This window comes from Adiantum capillus-veneris, chromosome 9 (genome assembly GCF_014529385.1).
Source record: "Adiantum capillus-veneris isolate H3 chromosome 9, ASM1452938v2, whole genome shotgun sequence".
In the NCBI taxonomy this organism is placed as follows: domain Eukaryota; kingdom Viridiplantae; phylum Streptophyta; class Polypodiopsida; order Polypodiales; family Pteridaceae; genus Adiantum; species Adiantum capillus-veneris.
In genome coordinates, this window is record NC_140939.1 from 96915567 (window position 1) to 96940256 (window position 24690).

At 44.0% G+C, this 24690-nt stretch overlaps 1 protein-coding gene across 3 annotated transcripts in view; it reads right to left on the minus strand.

Moving 5' to 3' along the window:
• Positions 1-345: 345 nt before the first annotated feature.
• Positions 346-24690, minus strand: part of LOC147450853 (5'-3' exonuclease family protein) — a 70598-nt gene continuing 46253 nt past the window's right edge. For 2 of the 3 annotated variants that reach the window (XM_086519861.1, XM_086519862.1), the window contains exons 5-13: positions 10298-10342; positions 10064-10213; positions 9795-9927; positions 7814-7914; positions 3422-3519; positions 3156-3248; positions 2018-2192; positions 1763-1856; positions 346-1653 (exon numbers count right to left, since the gene is read on the minus strand). In XM_086519861.1, coding sequence (XP_086375987.1) covers positions 554-1653; positions 1763-1856; positions 2018-2192; positions 3156-3248; positions 3422-3519; positions 7814-7914; positions 9795-9927; positions 10064-10213; positions 10298-10342 — 1989 coding nt within the window. In that variant the 3' untranslated portion in view covers positions 346-553. The remainder of the gene's footprint in view (positions 1654-1762; positions 1857-2017; positions 2193-3155; positions 3249-3421; positions 3520-7813; positions 7915-9794; positions 9928-10063; positions 10214-10297; positions 10343-24690) is intronic. The other variant, XM_086519864.1, reaches the window with a different exon arrangement.

Consider the following 24690-nt stretch of genomic DNA (forward strand, 5'->3'; position numbering starts at 1 on the left):
CAGGCTTACATTCCATGACTACCCACAAATGGGTAGAACCATTTGAAAAAAAAAATTAATCGAAGGTAACTCCTGCATTTGATCAATCTATAACCAAAATGGCGAACTTGTTATTGAAATATAGAAGATAATTTGATCTATTGAAAAGCTGTCATAAATTGGGTTGCTATAGATGCAACAACTGTGAACCAATGCCAAGGATGATCCTTTCATAACCGGTTACTGACTTGACTCATAGTTGCTTCAAACCAAGCCTAATGCAGGCAAAAATGTGGACAATTTATAGAGAAGGAAACACTAACATCCTGAGAGAGAGAGAGAGAGAGAGATTGGAAGGGGGGGGGGGGGGGGGGGGGGGGGGGGGGGGGGGCGATCTTCTACACTCTTTTGAGTTTGCATAGCACATAGGCCGAATAAAGAAGTGGCAAATGGGAGGAGAGAGATAGAGAGTATTGGCAAAGGGAACAAAGGCAGACAAATTGTTGTCCAAAATCAAGAAATGTTTTGCTGTGGGATGAGGGCTTGTGGACCACAATTGATCAGATACGCATATTCATCCGAGGGTGGATGCTCTCTGAAAGAATTTGAGAAGGCCCGGAGTAGATGGAGACGTCATCACTTTGGCGCTTTGTCTCGAGCCTCTAACCTCTTTCTTCGCCTTGAGCTGTTCCCTTGGCTGATTCTTTGGGGCAACAGCTGTCCTTGAACGATCAGATGCACCATTGCTTAACAGAGTGTTCTCCCGGCAAGCCATTGGCAATGTGTCGGAAGCTGTCAAGACATCACTACTTTGTTGTAATGTTCCAGTTCGATCCACCACATGCCAAGCCAAATCCTGGGCTGCTGGATTCCTGCGGACATTCAATTCAACAGGCTCTTGCAGTTGTGCATCGTTCGCACCAGAATCCACCAAATCGACCCCACAAGCTCCGGTGCCATATTCCACACTACAAGGATCCTCAACAGAATCCACTGTTTGGACCCCACAAGCTCTGTTGCCATATTCCACAATACAAGCTCCGCAACTGAATTCCTCTGCATTAGAAGCAGGCTTCACTGATGAGGAATGCATTGAAATCTGGGTATTCACAACCATCTCTGTTCCCACCGCCACGGTTACATCTCGGGATGTGTCAGCATAGTTTGTGTACCTCTTGGAGAATGGAGCATGTGAAGGAACTAGCGCTGCTTCACAATGTATTTCCGCAGCTTCTGCTTTGGTCCCTCCATTAACAGTAAGGACAGAACCCTCCATTGTTGCAGAACTATGAGCTTTATCCCTGGATTGCGCTAGTTGACCTGGGTTTGCATGATGAAGCACTCTGACAGTGCTATTAGGTTGCCTCAAGTTTTCCTGCTTTCTACTTTTGAACTGTTCATCAATCTCGCTATTGAAAAGCCAAGTAACATTATTCAAACCAATAGACAGATCGTCAGATTTTCTGCCCCTTTTGAAAGGGTTGTTGTTAGGTTGGGGTGGTAGAACTCTCTTCTTCCCTGGTGAGAGTGTGACAAACCTGTTGCTACAAGCAGTTGGTGGACCCTGTTCCTCAGATGAAGAAGGCTTAGGTACCACCCTGCTGCTTGAAATGGACGTCAGATGCGCAACAAAGCAACTGTCCCGTCGCACATCATCGCACAATGAGCTTGACGCTGCTTCGCAAGAAGCATGCATGTAAAGAGAAGCTAAAATGCAGACACACAGAAGGCAAGAAACAGAAAATAGAGCAAACACAACTGAGCAGAAAGGCACATCACTTACAGTTGATGGCCGTGGGGCTACCTAACGACATGGATGGGGGAGTAGCCGCCAACATTGCAAACAGCTCTTCATCTGTTCCAAGACATACATCTTCCTACATATCCAAATTCGGTTGCTTACGCAAAAACCTCAATAGAAGGGAATGAAACCAAATCTCATCACAGACAGCTCAATGTAGTAAGTGCTCAAAACCACACTCTCCAAAGTCGCTCAATGTAGTAAGTGCTCAAAACCACTCTCTCCAAAGTCGCATACCTTGTGGAAGTTTGGACAACAGTTGAAGCTGTCTCTTACAGACTTGGGCTCCCTGCCTCGAAGATTTAGCATTGCAGTCGGTGGCTCTGAGCACGTTGGCTCATCAAAAGCACACATGGAAATGGGATCAAGGCGGCCCTCCGCAATGGCTAAGGCCCGAGATGGCGGCAGGTCTCTGCAAACATTGTCAAGGGACACACATAGAAGGAAGGAAAAAAAGGAGAGCAAGTGGAGGCAAGTACCATCTCTGCATGAAGATGCTGCATTATATAGAATGTAAGCTACTCAGATGAAACAAGAGTGTGAAGAGCACAAGAAACACACACACAAATGCAAGTTGTGTGTGCATCAATCAATAGAGGAGAAAGGGAGAGGAGGTCAACAACAAAACAAGCGGAGAGTAGAAGAGGCCTATAGACCTAGGACGTCAACAGTAGTGAAGGAGAAAAAGAGCTTTTCCATATAAAACATTGAAATTGAATGCTTAAAGATTACTGCTCAACTAGAGTTTTGTTTAGAATCCATGTATGTGTGAAGTGTTGCATTCAGCACTTCTCCTTAGCGAGGGTAAGCTAGCCCTAAGCCTATCTCTTTAGGCCTCTTTGAAACTTGCACAACAGTATAATTACTAGAATCATTAATTAAAGAAGGGTCCTTTAAAATAGTAGTTGAGTCTGCTGACCTCCTAGTCTGCTGGTCTGATACTAAGGTGGATTAAAAGAAACCAGTTTTTGTCCTGAAGGGAGACTAGTCTACTTGAAGGTACACGTCTAGGGAGAGAGGATAGTGAGAGGTAATTCCGTGGGTACATCGTAGAGATTCAGAGAATGTATGTAGTAGAGGGTAATTCTTTGTGCGTGGCCCGTGGGCAAGAATTGTGTGTGTGTGTGTGTGTGTGTGTGTGTGTGTGAGAGAGAGAGAGAGAGAGAGAGAGAGAGAGAGTGAGTGAGTGAGTGAGTGGGGTAAATTTTGAGGGCGAAAGGAAATGTGTGAAAGAAATGGTGGTGACATTTGGAGAGGAAACACAAGTGCGGAGAGAGAATAATGAAAAGGGCGGCATCAGAGATTTAGAATTTCAGAAATATAGAGAGAGGGAGAGAGAGACTGAGACCGACTCTCGGCGAGAGCGGGAGGATACGGCCCGAGAAAGTCCAGGTCTCCATTAAACTCGTTCACGAAGCCTTCAGGAAGAGGCTTCAAAAACGATAGCTTCCTAGCGCTGGCATCGTATCTGCACACCTCCACACACATGCCACCGCACGGTTAGCAAACAGCCGGCCCAAAAGCGTGCAGTGTCAGGGGGGGGAGAGAGAGAGAGTCGAAAAAACGTGTGTGTGTGTGTGTGAGTGTGAGAGAGAGAGAGAGAGAGAGAGAGAAAGAGAGGAGGGGGGGGGAACGCCTTACACTCTGGCATGGTGGAAAATGGCATTGGCCTGCTTGAAGGCGGGCTCATAGCCCTCTGGAATCACCAGCTTGCGGTCGAATCGCATGCTCGACAAAACCTGGGCACCCCGCACACATAAACATACAGAAATTATCATGACAATACACACGCACACCCCAAACATCTAGACACTAGCACCTAATTCCGCTGCAATACACACACACCGTGTTTGGGCTTGTGAATACGCCCGCTCACAACCCCTTCAAAAATGCAACCCACGTTCTCTCTCTCTCTCTCTCTCCAATTCACACACAATCCCCCCACACACTCCGTTGAACATGCGCAGGCAGGCCAAAAAGGATGAAAGCGGTCGCTAGCGACGTCGATGGAAGCTCCAGCCTCCAAGAATGCACAGAGAATCAAACCTTTGATAGCGACCTTCTCTCTCTACTCTCTACTCTCTAGATTTCCATGTACAGAATTTAGAGAAAGCTTTTGGCTACGATCATAGGAGGCAAGGCCTGTCACCACAAATTCCAAATAGTTTGGTTGAAAGTTGATAGGGAATGACAACAGTACAATTTATCGGAATTTTGGGTTTTCTAAATTCACCACATCAAAACCAAGAAGGTAGAGGCTAGAGCCTACACTGTTGGAGCTTGGATTTTTCTTTAGTTCTTGAACCTTGGACTATGGGCCATGCCCTAAGGATTGAGGGTCATAGGTTAACCTAAGGACTAAGTAACACCCATATTTAAGAGGGGGAGACAACGGGATCAAAGGCGGAGAAGCTCACGCACGAAAGCAAAGGAGATCGCAGCCGCAAGAATCAACTCAAAAAATAAACCTCGACGAGCACTACACTAGGACAGCTTGGAAACTCCATATCACCTCACAATATAAGGCCATAAAAACGACTAGGTATATATGATGCGCGCGAGGGTGAGGTGGTTAGCCTATGCGACCCTCAACCCGGACTATAAGGCCATTGGTTCAAAACCCAACACCGTGCCTCGTTTTTCTTGCTGATCGAGTTTATTGTGCCTCATTTTTTGTGTGGCCGTGTTTAGTGCGCCTCGAGATCCCACCCCTTAACCCGTATCATCGATCCCATTACTCCACCCCGCATTTAATATGGGTGTCACTTAGTCCCAAGGATAGGCTCACTTAAAAGTTAAAGGGCATTCTAATTTGGAGGGTCTACCAAATTTGTAGAGACCTTTTAAGAATGAAATGAAGTTCCTTACGTTGGATAGTGGTCGGTGAACACGAGGAATTGTTTGGTTGGTGCATGCAAAACCGGCTATTGACTATGAGAGGCACATCGTCATTCTGTGGGGTGGTTTCAACCACCCTCTTCTCCTAGTGGCATGAAACCATCCCCTTCTCCTAGTGACGAAATCAAAGATGGCCTCCTCAAAGATTCTCTAGCTATCTCTAGTATATGGGTGCATAGCACCTTGAAAGACTAGATAGAGGGGGATCGTATGGTGTATGTGGTTGCCCTCTAGATCGGAGGTGCGGCTTAGAACGCATTGTACTTATGTGATGTTGAAGGTAATATATAAGGGACTAGTTCTCTTATTTGGAGAGCCCTCTTAAATTGCTTTAAGAGCATACGCCCTTTGAAGGTGCATGAAGAGGGTCCTTCAAACCTAGAGATCCCATACAACTCACACACCATAGCAATAGGCGTATTTTGCCACAGATGATTAGCTCTTCCCGTTCTAATAGCATTGCCTTTTTGCACATCCTCCACAACCTCAAATCACAATTTAAACAAGTTGTAGGCCGATTGCTATGCCAAGACCCTTCAATTCAAAAGGGGCTATGGAGGGGGCCTCTAAGAATCCTCAAAATCCTTGGCCAAGATTTGTGGTAGACTTAGGGTGGGTTCAGATTAAGCGGCGGAAGAAAAATGCAAAGGGCCGTCGATCATCCATAGCAAAATTTAATTGGTTGGAGTTGAGGCACTCTTCCGTCGGGCCCTCCATTTTTTCTTCCGACCCCCCCCCCCCCCCCCCCTCCCCCCCGCGGGGAAGAGTTGATGGCCTCTCTCAACCCCCTTCACATTTTTCACTTTTCCCCCTCCACACTGTTCACACTAGGCGACGGGAGATTTAAGAAAGCTTGTTTCTTCCGCCGGTCCAGTTTGAACCCAGCCTTAGACACTCCTCTTCCCTCCTTATCACCGCTTGCCTACTTAGCAACTATTGTCCAAAGTTTAATGTTAACCAAGGCCAAAGTGCAAAAAGAAGACATGCAAGCATTAGTATGGGGCTCCCCATATTCACCTAGTTTTACCTTAGAGGTAGTCGTAAAAGAGGAAGGGATAGGACTGAAGTGACCCATTTTCTCTCTCTCTCTCTCTCTCTCTCTCTCTCTCTCTCTCTCTCACACACACACACACACTCTCGCACTCACACACACACATTGAGGGTGGGGGTAAAAACACTATCTTGCAATTGCACCTCTTTGAGGTGCCCTAATGGAGGGTGGCAGGGGTGACTCAAAACACCGTTAGAAAAAAACCGGGTCCAATGTATCTTAACCGATTGAAATGCTAAAATCCCAATTAGATTTTGAGCTTGCCTTGAAGAAAATCGAGAAATTTTCACGAGTTTTAGTGCAATTACCGGCAAAAAACTTAAAATTTTGACCTAAAACCAGGGAGAATTTCAAATTGGCCTTTATTTTAATCGCTCTAGCCCTGCACCTCTCCATTGGGTCCCCTTATACATCACCCTTCAGAATTCTGATCGTGCATGTTGCGTGTTTGAGCGATGAATGATAATATTACTTTGTACTTCATTGTTGAAAATTTTCTACGTGATTGAGGTGAATGCTAAGAGTAAGAGGTCAGCAAGTTAAGGTATATTCTTTGCATTCAAAGGGGGAGAATTTCAGAAGTTCAAAATGTAATCATGGTAAGTATATTCTACTGTCCACTCATAGGATTATTCTTTGGATTTGAGACATGGAATGATGGAAAGCCGGCTGGTTAAAAGTGACCACAAAAAAAAAAAAAACCAAGATGTGTGTGTGTGTGTGTGTTTTGGGGGGGGGGGGGGGGGGGGGGGGGTTTGGTTGTCTTCAGAACAATCCATCGAGACCTCAAAGATACATCAGATGAGTCTTGAACTCAAGATCCGATACTCAAGAGGGAACAAGGACAACCAATGTGCCACACCTAGGGATTATTGCTCTTCTTATGCTCTTTACACAACGCCCGTCCAAATCTGGGGCAATCGCTACTCCTTGCCCAAGTTCAAGCAGCGAGGGTTGGGCTCTTGTGAGAGCATCCACAAACAGTTATTTAACCAATACGAGAAGAGTTTCACTTTTCATCAAATAACTTGTATTTGGTGTGCAGTGCATGCCCGCTCGTCCCCAAAAGTGATAGGCATGCATCGATTAAATGTATATTCAACCTCATTAACACACACTCACATCTATGAGAAAAGAGGGAGAGAGAGTACGCATATAGTGCATCATGCATGTGTATCTATACAAATGCTTGACTCATCCGAAGGGGGCGAGGGGGAAGAGAGAGAGAGAGAGAGAGAGACGATGAGCTCCCAACCAAAAGACAGCTCACGATCGTTTAGTATATATAGAGAGAAGAGAGAAGTATATAGAGAGGATGCCTTAGGCTATGGTCACATGAGGCTTAATTATCAATTATTTGGGGGGGGGGGGGAGGGGGGGGGGGAGAGAGAGAGAGAGAGAGAGAAAGAGACAATGAGCTCCCAACCAAAAGACAGCTCACGATCGTTTAGTATATATAGAGAGAAGAGAGAAGTATATAGAGTGGATGCCTTAGGCTATGGTCACACGAGACTTAATTATCTATTATTAGAACTGATAGCTAAACTCATTCTTGGTCACACGCAAGAAAGAGCATTTAATGAATAGCTATGCCTATCTTTAGCAACTATGCCGATTTTGGCATAGTTGTGAAGTTCAAGGCATAGGTGGAAGGTGGATGAATAAGTAAGGCTTGTGTGACCATGCAATAAACTTAGTTATTCACTAGTACGACCGGCCATCGAAGCCTCTCTCTCTCTTTTCGTCTCCCTCTTTATCACGTGTACAAGGGTTTCTCTCAATTTTGGAGTTTAGCCTTCATGTCGCAGATTTTGACATGTGTAAAGAGCTACCCTTCCGTCATAATATGCTAGTTTAGATAAAATTTAATGCTATGTTTGGACATAGCTTGCATAATTATCTATAATTGAATTGATAACTAAAGCCTCGGGTGACCATAGCCTTAGAAGTTCGAACATTCTATCTACTACTGTATTGGACTAAATGAGTGAGAATCAAGATTATGGTGCAAACAATGCAAAGCGCTCTCTCTCTCTCTCTCTCTCTCTCTCTCTCACACACACACATGCATATTTTGGCCTTACCCGTGCCAGATCGCGATATTTGCAGACGAGGCAATGGGCGCGTTTAATTCCGATACCAGGAACTGATGGCAGGAAGTCACATCCCGCCAGCACGCACATTCCTACACAGACAAACATATCATAAACGTCTCTCTCTCTCTCTCTCTCTCTCTCTCTCCACCCCACGCTCTCAGACTCTCTCAGAGTACCCTAAAAAAGCGAAAAGAAGCATAAAAGCGACACAGGAGACGAATTGATTTGGACTCGTAATTATCCGTTCCCACGTCAATGATATTACAAAATATGTTCAAATGTTAGGTTGGGTTCATACGGGACGGCATCAAAGCGAGCGCATCTGCAACTCAAAAGGTTTGTCTACATGCGCTTAGCTGCATTAGGTGAACAAGGCAAGGCGCCGTGAGGCAGCAAAATTTGTGATATCTGCTGCCGGGCTCGTCTGAACCTACCGCTCACACACCAATTTCAATAAGGTGTAACCATTTCAATAAGGTGTAACCAGTGAAACTATTACCAAAATCTGTGTAGAACCTAGATGCAAAGCGACTTGCATAATCTGGGTACAAAATAAAAATGAAGTAGAATGAGAATGAGAGAGAGTGAGAGAGAGAGAAAGAGGGAGAGAAGGGGAGGGGGCCTCGTGATTAATTGACACCCCTCCCCCCCCCTTTGTCAGGTGGGATCTACGGTCCCTATTGATTGGGGACGGCAAGATTGGTTTTGCATCGTCCGATGGCTGATTAATTCTTAAGTGATCACTATGTGATCACAAATAAAGTGAACTCCATGTAAACTTCACGTAAACTTGATGTGAACATCAAGTGATCCCTGTGTGAATCCCAATCAAGATGTGATCACCTTGTGAACCCACTTATTTCAAAGTGATCATGTGTGACCTCGAGCATCCTAAAGTGTGATCTTCGAGTGAACACCGTGTGATCCTCACCCCGTCATATTTGTTATATGACCGAACGTTCTCACCTCCATTTCAAGTAGTCCGCGATAGCTTAATGGAAGAGCCTCGGTCTCCGGTGCGGTAGATGGTGGGTTCAAGTCACGGAGGCTCAACCAATCGGAATCTTTTTATTCCTAAGAATAAACAAACGGTCAAGATCGTGCGAAGATCGTCAACCGTTGTTCCCACTTGACAAGGGGGGTGTGTCAAATAGTCCCGGAGGGGGGGGGGGGGGGGGGGGGGGGGGGGGGGGTGGGGGCTACGTACTAGTTGTTTACTGATTCTCCAAAGAGTATCCAACAATGCCATATCTTGTAAGGTGTTGGATGTAAGGTGTTAGATTCATGATACCTTCGCATCCAATCAAAGCCCTCATCAATATCAGGCACACGGTCCCTCACACGATATCTAGGGCTCAAATTAAGCGACACGGCACAAGCTTGATCTCTAATGTTGGATTGCCTTAAAACTAGGAGTAAACTAGGGAGGATGAACTAGGGTAAAGAAGTGAACTAAGTGGTGTACTAAGATGTAAACTAGGATAGTGAACAGCCACCATGTCCACAAACATGAGACTAGTCTGAAAGCCTCTTGTTTGAAAGAGCACCCTTCTTTATTTGTCATCCTTCTAACTAAATTCTTAGCTTGCCTATGGAAAAAGTGGGGAATATTAAGGAAGTTCCTTTGGAATGACTGTCCTACACACTTCAATTATGAGGAAGGATAATAGGAAGAGGTGTGGAAGGGGCCCTGTAAAAGCCGCTTGTTGTGGGTGCACTATTGTCACCATATATCATGAAGGTTCTCAGAAAAAGGGTTGGGGGGGCTTGCAGGCCCTTTCTTTTGGCTTTCTAGTACAATGGCCAACTTAAACTGCAGAAAATTTAAGACCTTTTGCACAATGTTGAGCCCTGCAGGCTCTTTACACTTCCTGCTGAATTGTCTGAATTCAAGACACTCTGTATTGCTTTTTATTACTTGCACTTTTACTGTTGCATTAGAGCCTTTATGACAAATTGTGATGCTCACCTGTGAAAAGTTCTGGGGTAAAGCAACCAAACCATAAGCTAGTGGATGGCCCCTCTGAGGTAGTTTTCCTTGCCATGATATCTTCCAGTCTCGCCTCTTCTCCATTGCCATATCTATCCATCTTGTACATAACCTGCAAAAAATTCTGTGTCTCAAGTCCTATACCTTTTAGATGACAAGGGGAGCCTCTTTTGAAGTTTGGTACCAGAGTGAGTGTGTGTGTGTGTGTGTGTGTGTGTGTGTGTGTGCGTCTTTGCAAGTATGCTCACCACATTGCAACCATACGCCAACAGATCGCTGTCCTCGCTTATCACTGCAGCTACCCCGCCCTTCTCCGGACTGAGAGTGGAAAGATAGGCCAACTGAGCATCAGCCTCATAGGGTGCAACTACAAACTCGACACTCTCTGCTTTGAGGACCTGTGAGCTGGTCATTTCTGAAGTAAGAGCTCTGGAATCTTCTAAAATAAAGTCTTATATAGCGAGCAGCCAACAAAAAGACACCTTTATAAACTCATGTGCCATCATTGGGGTTATTTCCACAGCTCTCTGCAGCATTCACCAGAAAAGAAACCTCAGTATTGAATCCCCAAACTCAAAACTGTTTTTGCATGGGTTTATAAGACATTGCACAAATTCTGCTTAATTGTTATTGGGTTAAAGGTTTGCCATTAAATATCATGTGACTTCTCTCTAATCAGAAGGTAGTCTTCTCAACAGATAGTGAGCTATACTCAATTACCCTCTTTTTTATGAAGGGTAGTTGTACTAGTTTCACGGAAGATTTTCCCTTAGTGCTTCCTAAATCAAATCCATGTAAAGGAATTATCTTAACTTCACAAATAGCACTAATCCAATAGGGACCCAGCTCTTATTGCAATCTTTAATAGGTGTGGGCACCGTCAAAAATTGCAAGGTGCCCTTTGTTGATCGGAAAACATTGTTTGAAGCTATTCAATTGGCACAGCTTTAAGAGATGAAGCATAAAAAGATTAAGCTTAAGACTCTAATCTAAATGGTACTCCTCTTCTTACGATTCTTCTAAAGACAAGGAAAAGAACTGTAATGAAAATGGTATCAAAAGTCAAAAAAATCTTCAAATCTTCTTCTCAATATAATTCTCTATCTAGCCTTAAGAATGATAAAGAAAAGAAGTCCCCAAAGAGTTGGTTTAACGGTAAGGCTTTGGTTTCTCAAGCTACGGGTTGTGGATTCAAAACCCCTCTCTAGAGGGACACCTTGTGCTCACCTAGTGTTGACGTTGCTACCTTCTAGAGGGACACCTTGTGCTCACCTAGTGTTGAGGTTGATAGGACTCGCACCCTTGAACATTCGAGGGCACCCTCCTCCTCGGGTGGGTCACTTGAGGAGGTTCCTAGCTTGTTGCTACGAGTTCTCTCCTCTTCTTACGATTCTTCTAAAGACAAGGAAAAGAACTGTAATGAAAATGGTATCAAAAGTCAAAAAAATCTTCAAATCTTCTTCTCAATATAATTCTCTATCTAGCCTTAAGAATGATAAAGAAAAGAAGTCCCCAAAGAGTTAGTTTAACGGTAAGGCTTTGGTTTCTCAAGCTACGGGTTGTGAATTCAAAACCCCTCTCTAGAGGGACACCTTGTGCTCACCTAGTGTTGACGTTGCTACCTTCTAGAGGGACACCTTGTGCTCACCTAGTGTTGAGGTTGATAGGACTCGCACCCTTGAACATTCGAGTGCACCCTCCTCCTCGGGTGGGTCACTTGAGGATGTTCCTAGCTTGTTGCTACGAGTTCTCTCCGTTGTCCCAGTACATGTGCATCAATTAGGTAGCCATGGTGATGCCTACCAGTTACCGGGGAACGGCTACTTTGGGGCCTGGAACCCAGGAACGGCGTTCGGGCCAGGCCAGGCTCCAGTTGGGAATGAGTGGAACGTCCCGGAACGAACTGCCATTCCGATAGGCAAGTCATTACCGGAACGTGGGGGCGAACGGCACCGGAACGGCAACCAGCGGTCACATCCGACCAACGGTCAGAAGCGGACAGAAAGCTGAAAAAACGGGCAAACAAGGCCTTATAAATTATCCCACCTGCTCACCCCTTTCCTTCACAAAGCTCTAAAGCTCTCTGTTGCTCTCAACTTCTCAAGGCTCTCTCCCTTGCTCTGAACCGCTACACCGCTACAGTCTACTCAAGCTCTGAAGCCTCAAGGCTCTTAAGCTCTCTCTTGCTCTCAAGGCTTCAAGCTCTCTCTCCCTTGGTCTCAACTTCTCAAGAAGTGAAGCCTCTCTCAAGCTCTCTATCGCGATTCTCAAGCTTTGAAGGAGTCGTGGCTCAAGCGGCATTGGGCAAGCCTCTCTCTCAACTTTCAACTTTCAAGCCCTCTCTCTCAAAGTTCAAACCCTCAAGCCGATTTAGGGTCAAGCTCACTCTCTTTCTCAAATAATCCATCATCCATGGCCTCTTCTTCTCATACAACCCCCTCCGTTCATGCGGGCAACACTCAAAAGGTGAAGGAATGGTCGTGGTGGGATGGAGTGACCTCGGAGGACACCTTGTCGGCAGCCGGAGGTTCTCGTGCATGGACATGCAAGTTATGCACTTACACGCGGAAAGGGGGGCATGACAAAGTAAAGGCACACTTTCTTCGAGTGTCGGGACATGAGGTGAAATTTTGCACCATCGTAAGCGTCGAGAAGAGGAAGAAGCTTGAGGAAAAGGATCGGAAATTCAATCATAAATCCAAGCCCGCACTTAAACGTATCGACCCGAAGACCCTCATTTTCCCTTCTTCTCTACCCGATGTCGGTGCTGGTGGATCTTCATCAGGTCCGATTCGTCGCCAAAGGACCCTTGCCACCTCTTGGGACCCAAAGAAGAAGGAAGAGGTGGATGCCGTCGTGGCCCGATTCTTCTATCATGACCATATCCCGTTTGTCGCGGCGAGGTATGTTTTATTAATCTTCTCTCTCATTTCTTCCCTTATCGTCGTTTCCGCCTTTTTGATACTAACCTCTTCTATGTGTGATCGAAATAGGTCGGAGTATTGAGAAGTTATGGTGCAACGGATAGGAGAGTATGGCACCGGATATGTGCCACCATCTTCAGAGGCTCTCCAAACCACTTTGCTCAACCGAGAGAAGGCGATCGTGGAGCAAGCAACAATCAATATTCAACGGCTTTGGGCAAAACATGGCATTCCCCTGGTGGAGCGATACAAGGAAGAGATCTATCCATGACCTCGTCGCATACTCGAGTGGAGAGATGTACTTTGTGCACTCTCACGATGCCACCGAGAGTGGCAAGTCTGCCGATGTCCTCTCTACAGAGTGGATAGCGGCCATAGAAACGATCGGTGAGCAACACGTGATGGCCTTTGTCAGAGATGGGGAGGCATCAAATAGGGCAACAGCATATATTATAGAGGGCCACTATCCGCATGTGTGACAGTGTGCTTTTGCATGGCACACTGCTTGAACAACCTTCTAAAAGACATCGGCAAGCTAGACTCGATCGCTCCAGTCATTGCTGATGCAGTGAAGATTGTTACTTTCATCAACAATCACAACTTGGTTCGAAGTGAGTACCTCAAGAGGTCGGGCGGCAAAGTGCTTCTAAAGTATTCAGACACCCGCTTCGCATTCAACTTTCTTCTTATGCGCACGTTGTCTGAATGTCAAAATGCGGTCCAACAGGTCTTCATCAATGATGAATTCACCACCTTCCCCTATGCAAAGACAATTGCAAGGATTTTGTGCAGGATAAGACAAAGGATCTTGAGTTTTGGAAGGAGCTCAAGAGTTTAGACGCGCAGGTAAAATCAATGGTTCATTTGCTTTGAGTTCTGGATGGCATGGACCCTTGCATTGGCAAGGTTTACGAGGCAACGGACCGCATGATCGAGAAGCTTGCACCGCTTGAGCCAAAAGCAGAGCGATATGAGGAGATCTATGCGCTTTGCAGCTCGAGGTGGAATTCATATGCCTCTCCTTTACACGAGGCAGCGTACATGGTGGATCCAGAGTTCCAAGGTGCAGGGCAAGAGACAGACAGAGAAGTCATGAACCAATTTGCGGAGATCTTAAACAAGATGGTTCTAAACAGAGATGGGCAACGCATTGTCAGAGATCGGTTGAGACATTACAAAGAGATGCAAGGGTCATTTAGCAGTCCACATGCTCAGATTGATCGCAGGAAGATAGGTTCAGTGCTATGGTGGGAGGACTATGGCTATGATGGCCCTGAGCTTCAGAGATTGGCGATCCGTATTCTCAGCCCGTCAATTAGTACCTCATGCTTGGAGCAATTGTGGAGTACCTTTAGCCACATTGCTTTCAAGAAGAGGAATCGGCTTGGAGTGGAGAAGATAAATGATCTTGTCTTTGTCAGTGCAAATTTGAAAAGGCTTTGCAAGAGTACAAGCAACCAGACAGATCCTTTTACACAGTGGGAGATGGAGCAAGAGGCTCCTCAGGTAGGTGGAGATGCAGAGCCACCAACACCAAGTACTTCATCCATGGCTGAGATCGCGAGTCGGGCCTAGAGCTCGATGATGAGGAATGGGAGGATGTCCATTATGTATAGCCGACTACTATGAATTGGGAGGCCTCTCATGCTAGTGGCTCTTGAGTCTTGAGACTTGAGAGTTGCGACTTTAGGACTTCCATTCATAGTACCAGGGAATGGCCATTTTCAAGTACCTGTTCCCCGTTCCCATCCCAATTTCCTGTTCCGGATCCCTGTTCCGTGTTTCAAACGTGAGTATTCGAAACAGGGAATGGCATTTCATGCATGTTGCTATTCCCCGTTCCCCGTTCCGATTTCCCGTTCCAGGTAACTATGCTTCCATTATCCTTACCTTTTTGTATGGTTGCTTGTCCTCTTTGTAGCATTTTTATGGTATTTGTCACCTTTTGGTATTGTGGTCACTGGTTTAGCCCCCTTGTAGTCTCATTATGGTATATATCACCTTTGGTTCTTTTGTAGCGCCTTGGCAACCTTGTTAGCCAAAATTAAGCAAAAAGTGTTATCTCTAACTTCTACTCTTGCGATTATTTGAGAGCTCTAATCTGTAATTACATGTGTTATTGAGTATGGGCATTGTATTTGTTCAATGTTGTGTATGTACCATCATCCATGGCTGCAGTGCCACACATCCCAATCAAGTCATAATAAGGTTGAATGGTCTTCGAATCGTGTTTTTTGTTATTAGAGTCAAAGGACTCTAGTACTACTTGTATTCAAACACATAACGCTAAAAATAGCATTATTTGGGTGTTTTTTAAGCCTCCCGTTCCGCGTCGTTCCCGTTCTCCCGATCCGTAGGGAGACCCGTCGCCGTTCCCGTTCCGCGTTCTGAGTAACTATGATGCCTACGTGTGGCTCTTGCCCAATGGTACACGGCCTTTGCCCGACCATGTTTTGTTACTAATATTTAGAAGGAATAAGCACCTTCTCTTGTGGGCCCTCTGGTGTATTGTAAAAAGAAAATGATAAAGAAGGGAAAAGGGTAAGATTAAAGTAAACAAACATAGACTATAATAAGACTTATTTTCAAAGTTTTAATAATAACTTTTGTTTTGATTGTTTTGAAGTTTGTACACAGTTTAGGAGTTTATTTTGATCGTTTTCCTTCAAGTTCAAATTTTGACCCGGGGCACTCTTTGGGAGCCACTTTTGAAGGTGTTAAGGCGAAATTTAGAAAAAGTTTTGTATGTAGGAAATACAACTCTTAACACAAGGAAAACGATTGGTAGTTTGACTATTTGCAGATTCCATGTTTTCAAAACTCGTTGAAGCTCGTAGATTAAAGAAAAAGTAAAAAATGTTTGTTTTACGTCATTTTTGTGGAAATTGTCAACTTGTAGGTTTATTATTGGAGAATCTGAGCAAGATGTGACTTTTTAGCATCAGATAGTTAGAGAGCGTGACGAGATAAACAAATTGATGTAAGTTGAGTCTGAGCAGATTCGGACCCGATTGGGAGCTACGAGTCGTTGAAAACAACCTAAAATTTGTAGACTTAATCAACAAAAACGTTATTTTTTTTTCAAATTTGTATGTATTGAATATTTTTAGTGTCATTTTGTGGTCATGCGCAAGACGCCTCTTTTCGGTCCCGTTTTTTCGCCTTGCTTTACTAAAAGACTGAAGTTGATTGCAAAAAGAGCTACTTTTTGGCTAGCTTTTCTGGGAAAGTTCTTGCATACAAGGAGATGGCCTTTATCATCATAGAAGGGGGCTCATGTGTGATTGTGAGTGTGAGTGTGAGTGCTATCAAGATTGTGATTACAAGAGTGTGTGAGATTGTGATTGGGAGTGAGTGAGAGTGAGATGCAATTGAGCGGGAGATAGCTCGCAGGTGGTCGAGACGTTATGATACAAGCTAAGCACCTTTTGTAATCATCAATATTAGTACAAATTCTCTATTCCTCTCTATCTATTCTGCATACTCTGTCAATTTTTGTTTCTGTCAATCTATTTCGCTCTCCTATGTCACGTCACTTACACTCTCTCTTGATGAAAAGACTTCAAGGAATGTTTTGTGGGCAATCATCGAAAGAACGGGCCTAGTTTGCAAAGGAGGTTAAAACAAAGATGCATTCATTGTCACATTAGAGGTCTTGTGGAAAAAAAAACTTGAAAAGTATCTAAAAATGAATCAAATGATTCTTTTGGCTCGACCCCTCAGCACCTTTAGTCTAGTAGAACAAGAACATATGCAAAAGGAGACTTTCGACAATGAGTAACTCATGAAGTGTTACAATCATATCAATTGGTCAAAGAGTTGCCGTATTATTTGATTCTAGAAGTTCTCAAGATCAAATTACTGAGGGTTTGGTTATGTGTATACGCCTTCAAACTAACCCATCTCCACCTTTCCAATGCAAGAGTTTGCAAAAGGCATGAATGCCTTTCCTTCACGAATGCAATGACGTTAGCTTGGCCATTCAAGAAGCACAATTTACTCGTCCGTTTGTAGTCTCTAAGTTTGGTGGTTGTGATGTCAAATTGGGCATTACGTGGTTTCATACATCCAAACCCATTATCAATTAGGATAACCTCATGCTTTTAAACAAAATAACGTTACGGACCTTGTCCCTCATTCGAGGTGAGATCAAGATTCTCTCATCTCTCACATCCATGGAAAGAGAGAACTAGGTCGAGGAGCGCAAGCGCTGATCGTCTATGTCAACTCTACATCGAAGAACTTGGGTATTCCTGACAAGTATGGTAAGTTGTTTGAGAAGTTACACCACTTGTTTCTCCAAGATGATCTACCACCAACACTCCCTTTCGAGAAGCCAAAGAATCATGTCATAGATCTTGTGGATGGAGCATAACCTGTTAGGTTGTTTCCATACCATTTGAACAAGACTCATCAATTTGTTGGAGGAGTTGTAATCAAGAGAAGGCACAAGGAAATCTTGATCAAGCAGTGAAATGACTTGCTCATGTGATGTGTCAATCTCGCACCATTTCTTCATGATGCCATGGAAAAAGATCTGGGCGTAAAGCTCATGCATGTGATGAATGAGAGCTTTCCCATCCTCATCTATGTGTACGTGAATTGAATTTGGATCCATGTTGTAAGAACATCACTACTACCGATCTCTAGAAAAGTTGTGAGGAGTCTCGACAAGGGCTTTGGCATGAGTCTCTTGTGGTGCAAAGCGAGGGGTCTCCTATGGTGTGAAGCAAGGGGTCTTCACTCAGTCAACCTCAAGCTTTTTTATGCCAACTTTTGCCCTCAACTAACCGTCTCTACATGTAATCGTTCCATGATAGCTTATATTTGTGTCAATTTTGCAGATAATGGTGCATAGATTTGAAATTTGGCATCTTCAAAAGTATGTCTTTCTTTTTCTAGGCAGCATTCTCATATTCTCTGCTTCTTGAAAGCAACATGTCAATGATGTTGAGAATATTGTAGCCTGTTTAGATCCTAACCGTCTCTACATTGCAGCCAAGAAGTTAAAAAAAAATTCTCAATACTTCAGTTGCTTGGGCTATAACATCTCATTAGATGGTATTCAACTTGGTACAACAAAGGTAAGTGAGATAAGAGAGTGACCTATGCTTTATCATTTCTTAATTTGTATCAAGCATATAGTTTGCACATAGAAAACTTACACTAATCACTACACCATTGTCTGACATTAAGAAAGGAGCTAAGACTTACTGTCAACGTGTGGTCTTGATTGATACAACAAGGAATGCTTTTGACGCACTCAATGTGCTATCACTAAGGCACTATATCTAGCTCTAGCCTCTTGGGATCATCGCATGGCATTTCTCTCTCTCAAATGGAATAGCATTGAAAAAGTTACTTTGTCTATGATAAAGACTTCTCATTGTCATATGTGCACTTCCAACATTGGAATCATTTTATGCATGGTCATGAGTTTGTTGTACCCATCGTTCATCTAGCATTGAAATGGCTTCATTCTAAATTTGAAGCACATTGGAGTGATATGTAAGGATGATGGTCTCAATTCTTTGAATTTGGTTGAATGATTGAATATATGCCTAGTCATGCTAATCTTATTTGCTGATGCATTGAGTGGGAAGGGTCGAGGTCTCTCTCAACAAGAAACGGAAAAGGAAGAATAGGAGTTTCAAAGTTTCGATGGAGGTTAAATTTGTTAAGAAACAGAGTTTGTTTTGATAAAAAATTAACTAAACATGCAAACTATTATAGGACTCGCAGTCAAGATATATTACAGAAATCACCGCAAATTCCAAAAAAAATGGTCCATAATCATATTTTACTAGGAACAACATAAACATGCTCAAGGCTCAAAGCATCTAAGTCCCGAGAATCATCCCCTTCCTTATCCTCCACCTCCTCTTGACTGTCCGTACTTACTAGATGCAGAGGAGACGACCTTCCCATGCATCACCACCATCTGCCATCCATTTTAGGGGTCCTAACTCCCTAAAAATTGCAAGAAAGAAACTCTGTTTCTGTCAATCCGAAAACTTCTAGAAAGTGCTGGTGCATTTTTTGGCCCAAGAAATGCCGTTCTTGGTGACTAAACTCTCAAGCATAAGCGTACCTCTTCTCTCTTCATTGAAGGCGTTAGTTTTGATGAAACAAAAAGTAAGTATATTGATTGAATTGAAAAGCATTGATTGCAAGTAATGTGTACACAAAGGTTGTGTGTCTTGATGTCACAAAGTGATGATGTAGCATGTTCATCCTCGTCGAGCGAGGAGAGCATTGGCCTAGTAAAGGCCCGACAGGAACAAAGGACCCAAGTTTAACATCGGCCACCTACAATTTGCAATAGGATTTACAACAAGAATCACAGCATAAAGCCTAGAAAGGCTGTACAGGTGTGGGGCTACTTTTTCTGGCTGCCTATTGCAAGCATTGACTATTATGGGACGTTGGAACTTTTAGGCTCAGTTTTGATAGCTTTGGCCTTTCGGCATGTAGGCCTTTGTAAACAAGCCTAGGGGATCACTTCTGGCAGTTCATTGCATGGTTGCAGACTGCAAACAATGAGAGTGCACATGTACGGAAGCGAGAGAGAGAGAGAGAGAGAGAGAGAGAGAGAGAAACACTGGTGTAGGGAAGAGGGGGCGATCAACCCCCCACTCACGAGTCACAACGAGAGCATGAGGTCGAATACACAATAACCAGATGATGGAAGTGGGTACCCCCCTCGCCCCATAAATAGGTGCTCAAGAAGAGGTAGGGCAATGCCAGATAAAATCCCCCACGACCCAACAAGAAAAGAAATAAATGGAAATATATGAGGGCACCAGGACAAGGTGGGCGGGCAACCCAGAAGTGGGCGATCGAACAGTGCAGTCTAAATGCATATGCAAAGGGTGGCCAGCCCGGAGGCACACTAGCCGTACATGTATGTCCTAGACCTGTGAAGCAACAGAGTGGTGTAAGTCTAACACCCCCTCTCAGCACCCAATGCTGAACAATCCGTATGAAGCCGAAGATGTGAGGCAAATGATGAAGATGTCTGTTGCGATGTCTTCTAAAAAATACTCCGACGAACTCCGCGAGTGTAACAGCAGTTTGGGGTGTCACGACCGCCAAGAAATCTCCATGGTAGAGTGCCGTCACGAGCAGTGTAGCAAACTGCTGTACTCCACCGATACAAGGTGAAGATACTGCGTAAAGGTCCCGAAATGAGTGTGAAAACAACTCCTTGTCGTGAAAGGAGTGCCAATAGACCTACAAGTGCCCTACTCAATAGGATCTGTGGTGTCTGTAGTCAAATTGTCTGAGAAAATGGGGAAGCCCCAGAATCGTCATGAGAATGACCAGAAGCTTGTCAATGCATGAACCTGCAACCCAGTGTTGCCAAGTGGCTAAGCTGTGTAAAACTCCAGGAAGTCCAAATGTAGCAATCTGCATCGTAAACTCCTCCGAAACAAGGAAAGCCAGATTAAGCAGCCTACATTGTAGAAGCTACCGTAAGTTGCAACAATCACCAAGAGACCGCACAAACCACCACCAGATGGTGTCCTTTCACTAGGTAGGGTAATCCAAGATAAGAGGAAAGCCAAACTCAACGGTCTGCGCTGTGAAGCACCTCTGAGGAGAGGTGTGGTCAGACCAAGCTATCTGTACCGTAATCATCCTGTATGAAAAAGGGAATCCATACTAAATAGTATGCGCTGTGAAGATCCTCTGAGAAGAGGAAAGGCCAGACTAGTCTGTATTCGCAGTCTTGCCTGCATCTCCACTTGACTGAACTGAACCCTGGTCATGATGTAGCTTGTCCACGGACACATAGGGTTGGATGTGTCACATTACATCCCCTCCTTTTCAAAGTGAGATACTGGTACCGAGATGCATGGCGTCGAGGAAGATCGTCAATAACATCCGGAATCCTGGAAAGGACTCTTCGCCGGCCCACTCTGATGCGTGGGTCATGCGATACTTGAACTTCATAAAGGTCTGCAACGCTTTCTTCTTTGGGGCGCGCCGAAAGCGAAACAAAGGCTTCTGTAGCTCCTTCAATGCTTCAACTTAGTCTATGGACGTAGGTCCACCTTCTTCAAGAATCTACAAGGCTGAAAATTCCTAAAACCACTTCCAACACAAAAACATGAACATACCCATTCCATGTAAAGTGAGCGGAAAAATACTACTCCTTCGAAAAAACTGTGCATGTAATGGCGATGAACAAATAGACGGAGTGCCAACCCGTTCACCACACACGCGCAAACAATGAGATCGAATCTTGTGTTTCTGATCTAAATCAATCAATTGTGGCAAAACACAATGGAAATGCCTATGCTTGATGCTCAATCCTTCCAGTGCTCTTTCGGAAACTGTGTTATGCCAAGGAAGAGACATGGAATGTAAATCCCTTGAATGCAAACATTTCATCTTTTCATGAATCATCCGCATACATCCGTGCTCATTCATGAGTGAATCTTTGTAGACATGTAGTAGTGTTAGTGTGTATACGCGCTTCACCAGGGGCACTTTTCTCCCACTGGGTTTTTCCCCCTGGACATCTGGTGTGAAAGGACACCTTATCTCTTAGGGTTTCATATAAGCTTTGTAGCTCTGAGTTTGTATACACAATTATTATTCCAATACAGAGAGAGAGACTACAGAGATCTCGTACACAAGCTCTGTGTCTTCTCCTTCTCCATCTTCTTCCTACTCTGAGTTGCTGTCTTCCTTCTGTTTCCTGTTTCATCATCTTCAACAATTGGTATCAGAGCCAGGTTATTTCCAGAGCCTCTACTTGCGTTTTCGCGTCCGCGCGCGCAATCGCAGTTTTCAGGCAGTTTTCGGAAAATTTGTTCGTGGGAGCATCCTCGACGTTCCGGGAGTATTCTGACCAGGCGGCGACCTGGGGCTTTACCCCCCTTTCGAAGCCGTTCGAGCCCTCAGAATTTCGTTCTGAGCAGCGTAGCAGAAGTTACTTTTCCGAGGCGTTTAGATCAAGAGGGTGTGCTTTTTGACAGATTTTCTTCAGGTAAACAGTTCTTTTGGGAAGCAGCTTGTCTTAGCTTTGTGCTGAGATTTTGTGTAGAGTTTTGCTTGGATTGGAGAGGAGATTTGTGAATCTCTTGGAGGTTCTTTTGCTCTCTTGTGTGCATCTACAGTATGGCTCAATCTACGGAGAAAGAGATTTTTGGTGCGTTTACATCCGAAGACAAATTGGATGGTACCAACTATTCTCTTTGGTCTTTTATGGCCAAAAATGTTTTGGTTGGTAAAGGATTGTGGGATTATGTATCTGGAGATGAAGTTCGTCCAGGTAGCATTGCACCTGCCACGCCTGGTCGTGGTGCAGCTGTTGGGGCAGGACCCTCACAAGTCACTCCAGAGCAAAAGAGATGGGATACTAAAGATGCACAGGCTATGGCTGTGATTGCCTTAACCATAAAGAGGACAATCACACCACATATCAGATCTTGCAGAACTTCTGAGGATGCTTGGAACACTCTGCAAGCTATGTTTGGAGGAAGAAACGCTGCCAGAATAGAGTTTTTGAAGAAACAACTTGACAAAATACAGATGGACGAAGGTGACAATATTGTCGAGCATCTTACAAAAATCAGGGATCTTAAAGAGCAATTGCTTAGCATTGATGAAGTGATTCCAGAGAAGGACTTGGTTTCCAAAACACTCAATTCACTACCACCATCTTATTTGACTTTTCAGACTTCTTTGACTCTGTCTTTGCGAGCTAATCCTGACCCTCTTCATTTTGAAGAGTTAGTGGCTTTGCTATTGCAGGAGGATCAATCACGTAAGAACAAGTCTTTACAGGTGGATGGTATGGATCATGCTCTTGTTGTACAAAAAAAAAACAGGGGTAAAGAGAGTGCTCATTACTCCAAGTCTAGTGCAGGACAATCTTCAGAGAAGTCTAAAGGTGATTCCGACAAGTCCAAGAAGAAAGGTAAATGTCACTACTGCAAGAAACCTGGTCACTACATTAGTGAGTGTAAAAAGCGAATTGCTAAAGAAAAGAAGAAAGAGTCAAGTTTGGTTGTTTCAGCTTCTGGTGATTCTTCTACAGCTAAAGAAGAGTCTGCAAACTTTGTGCAGGATTCTTATGCTTTTGTAGTATGTTCAAATTTTTCTGCTTACAGTGTTGACAAGACACAAATGATTTGGTACTTTGATAGTGGTGCATCCAGGCATATTACTTCAAGGAAGGATTTGTTTTGTTCATTGGATGCAGCTCCAGCAGGAAAGAAGGTGACATGTGCAAATAATGCTTCTTATCCAATCAAAGGCGTTGGTAAGATTTTGATTACCATTTCAGATGGTTCAGATTTATGCTTGCCAGATGTCTTATATGTTCCAGGGATCAAGAAGAATTTGTTGTCTGTATCCTCTCTTGCAAAAAATGGTCTTCGGGTCATTTTTGAGGATGACAGATGTGTTGTACGAGATCGAGAGAATGGTTATTCTCTTATCACTACAGGTACGCTGGAAAATGGACTATTTGTGCTAGATCGTTATGAAAAGCAGATTCAGCTATGTATTGCAGAAACAAAGACTCAGGCCATGCAGGATGCTGAGTTGTGGCATGCTAGATTTGGGCATGTTAGTTATGGCAGTTTGATGACTTTACAACGTCATAATATGGTGCATGATTTGTCCTTATTGGAGATGCCACCAAGACATGTATGTGAAGGTTGCGTTCTTGGAAAGATGCACAGATTTGCATTTTCGCAGGATGGTTCAGTTAGAGCGACACGAAAGTTGCAGCTTGTACACAGTGATGTATGTGGTCCTATGAGGACGCCATCTATAGGAAACAGCCTTTATTTTGTGACCTTCATTGATGACTTTTCCAGGTTTTGTTGGGTGTATCCACTCAAAGCAAAGTCAGATGTGTTTGCAGTTTTTCAACATTATGTCTCCATGGTTGAAAATGAAACAGGTTGCAAAGTACAGACTCTTCGTACCGATCGAGGAGGTGAATACATGTCAGGTGCATTTAAGGATTTTTTGGGAAAGAAAGGCATTAAACACCAATGCACTATGCCATACACACCACAACAGAATGGTGTTGCAGAAAGGAAGAACAGGTCTTTAATGGAGACAGCTAGATGTATGCTCAAGGCTAAGAGTTTGCCTCATAAGCTATGGATGGAGGCAATTGCTTGTGCAGCACATGTTTTGAACAGGTGTCCTACTCGTGCCTTGAAGACCATTACTGCATATGAAGCTTGGTATGACAAAAAACCTTCAGTCAGTTATCTTCGTGTTTTTGGTTGTCTTGCTTATGCTCACATCCCTCAGCAGTTACGTGGGAAGCTTGATGATAAGGCAATCAAATGTATATTTGTGGGGTACAGTAGTGGAAGTAAAGGTTATAGACTTTACAATCCTGCTACAAACAAGATTTTTGAAAGTCGTGATGTAATTTTTGCAGAAACTACTGCTCAACCTATGGTTTCTTTTGATGTACCTCATATGCAGACACATGATGTATTTGAAGATTTGCTTCCTTCTTTTGTGGAGAATCAAGAATCACAACAGGTTGATAATCTTGATCAATCTTTTGATCAGCATGTGACACCTCATGATGTAGAGGAAATTGTGCGTGAAGAGCAAGAAGTTCTCAGGGAAGAAAGAACCTTGCCTAAATGGGTTCAGAAAACTTTGCAGGATAGCAAGTTGGATGCACCGTTGCCACGGAAAACACGTGCTGGTACTACTTTTGGCAGAGAGCAAGTAGATTTGGCTTGCTTTAGCACTCTTTGTGATGCAGATGAGCCTGATTCATTTGAACAAGCTTTAGAGTCTGTTCAGTGGAAAGATGCTATGCAGCAAGAAATTGATTCTATTCATAAGAATCATACATGGGATCTAGTGGACTTGCCTACAGGTAAAAAGCCTATTGGTACAAAGTGGGTTTTTAAGGTAAAAAGGAAACAAGATGGTATTGTTGACAGGTACAAAGC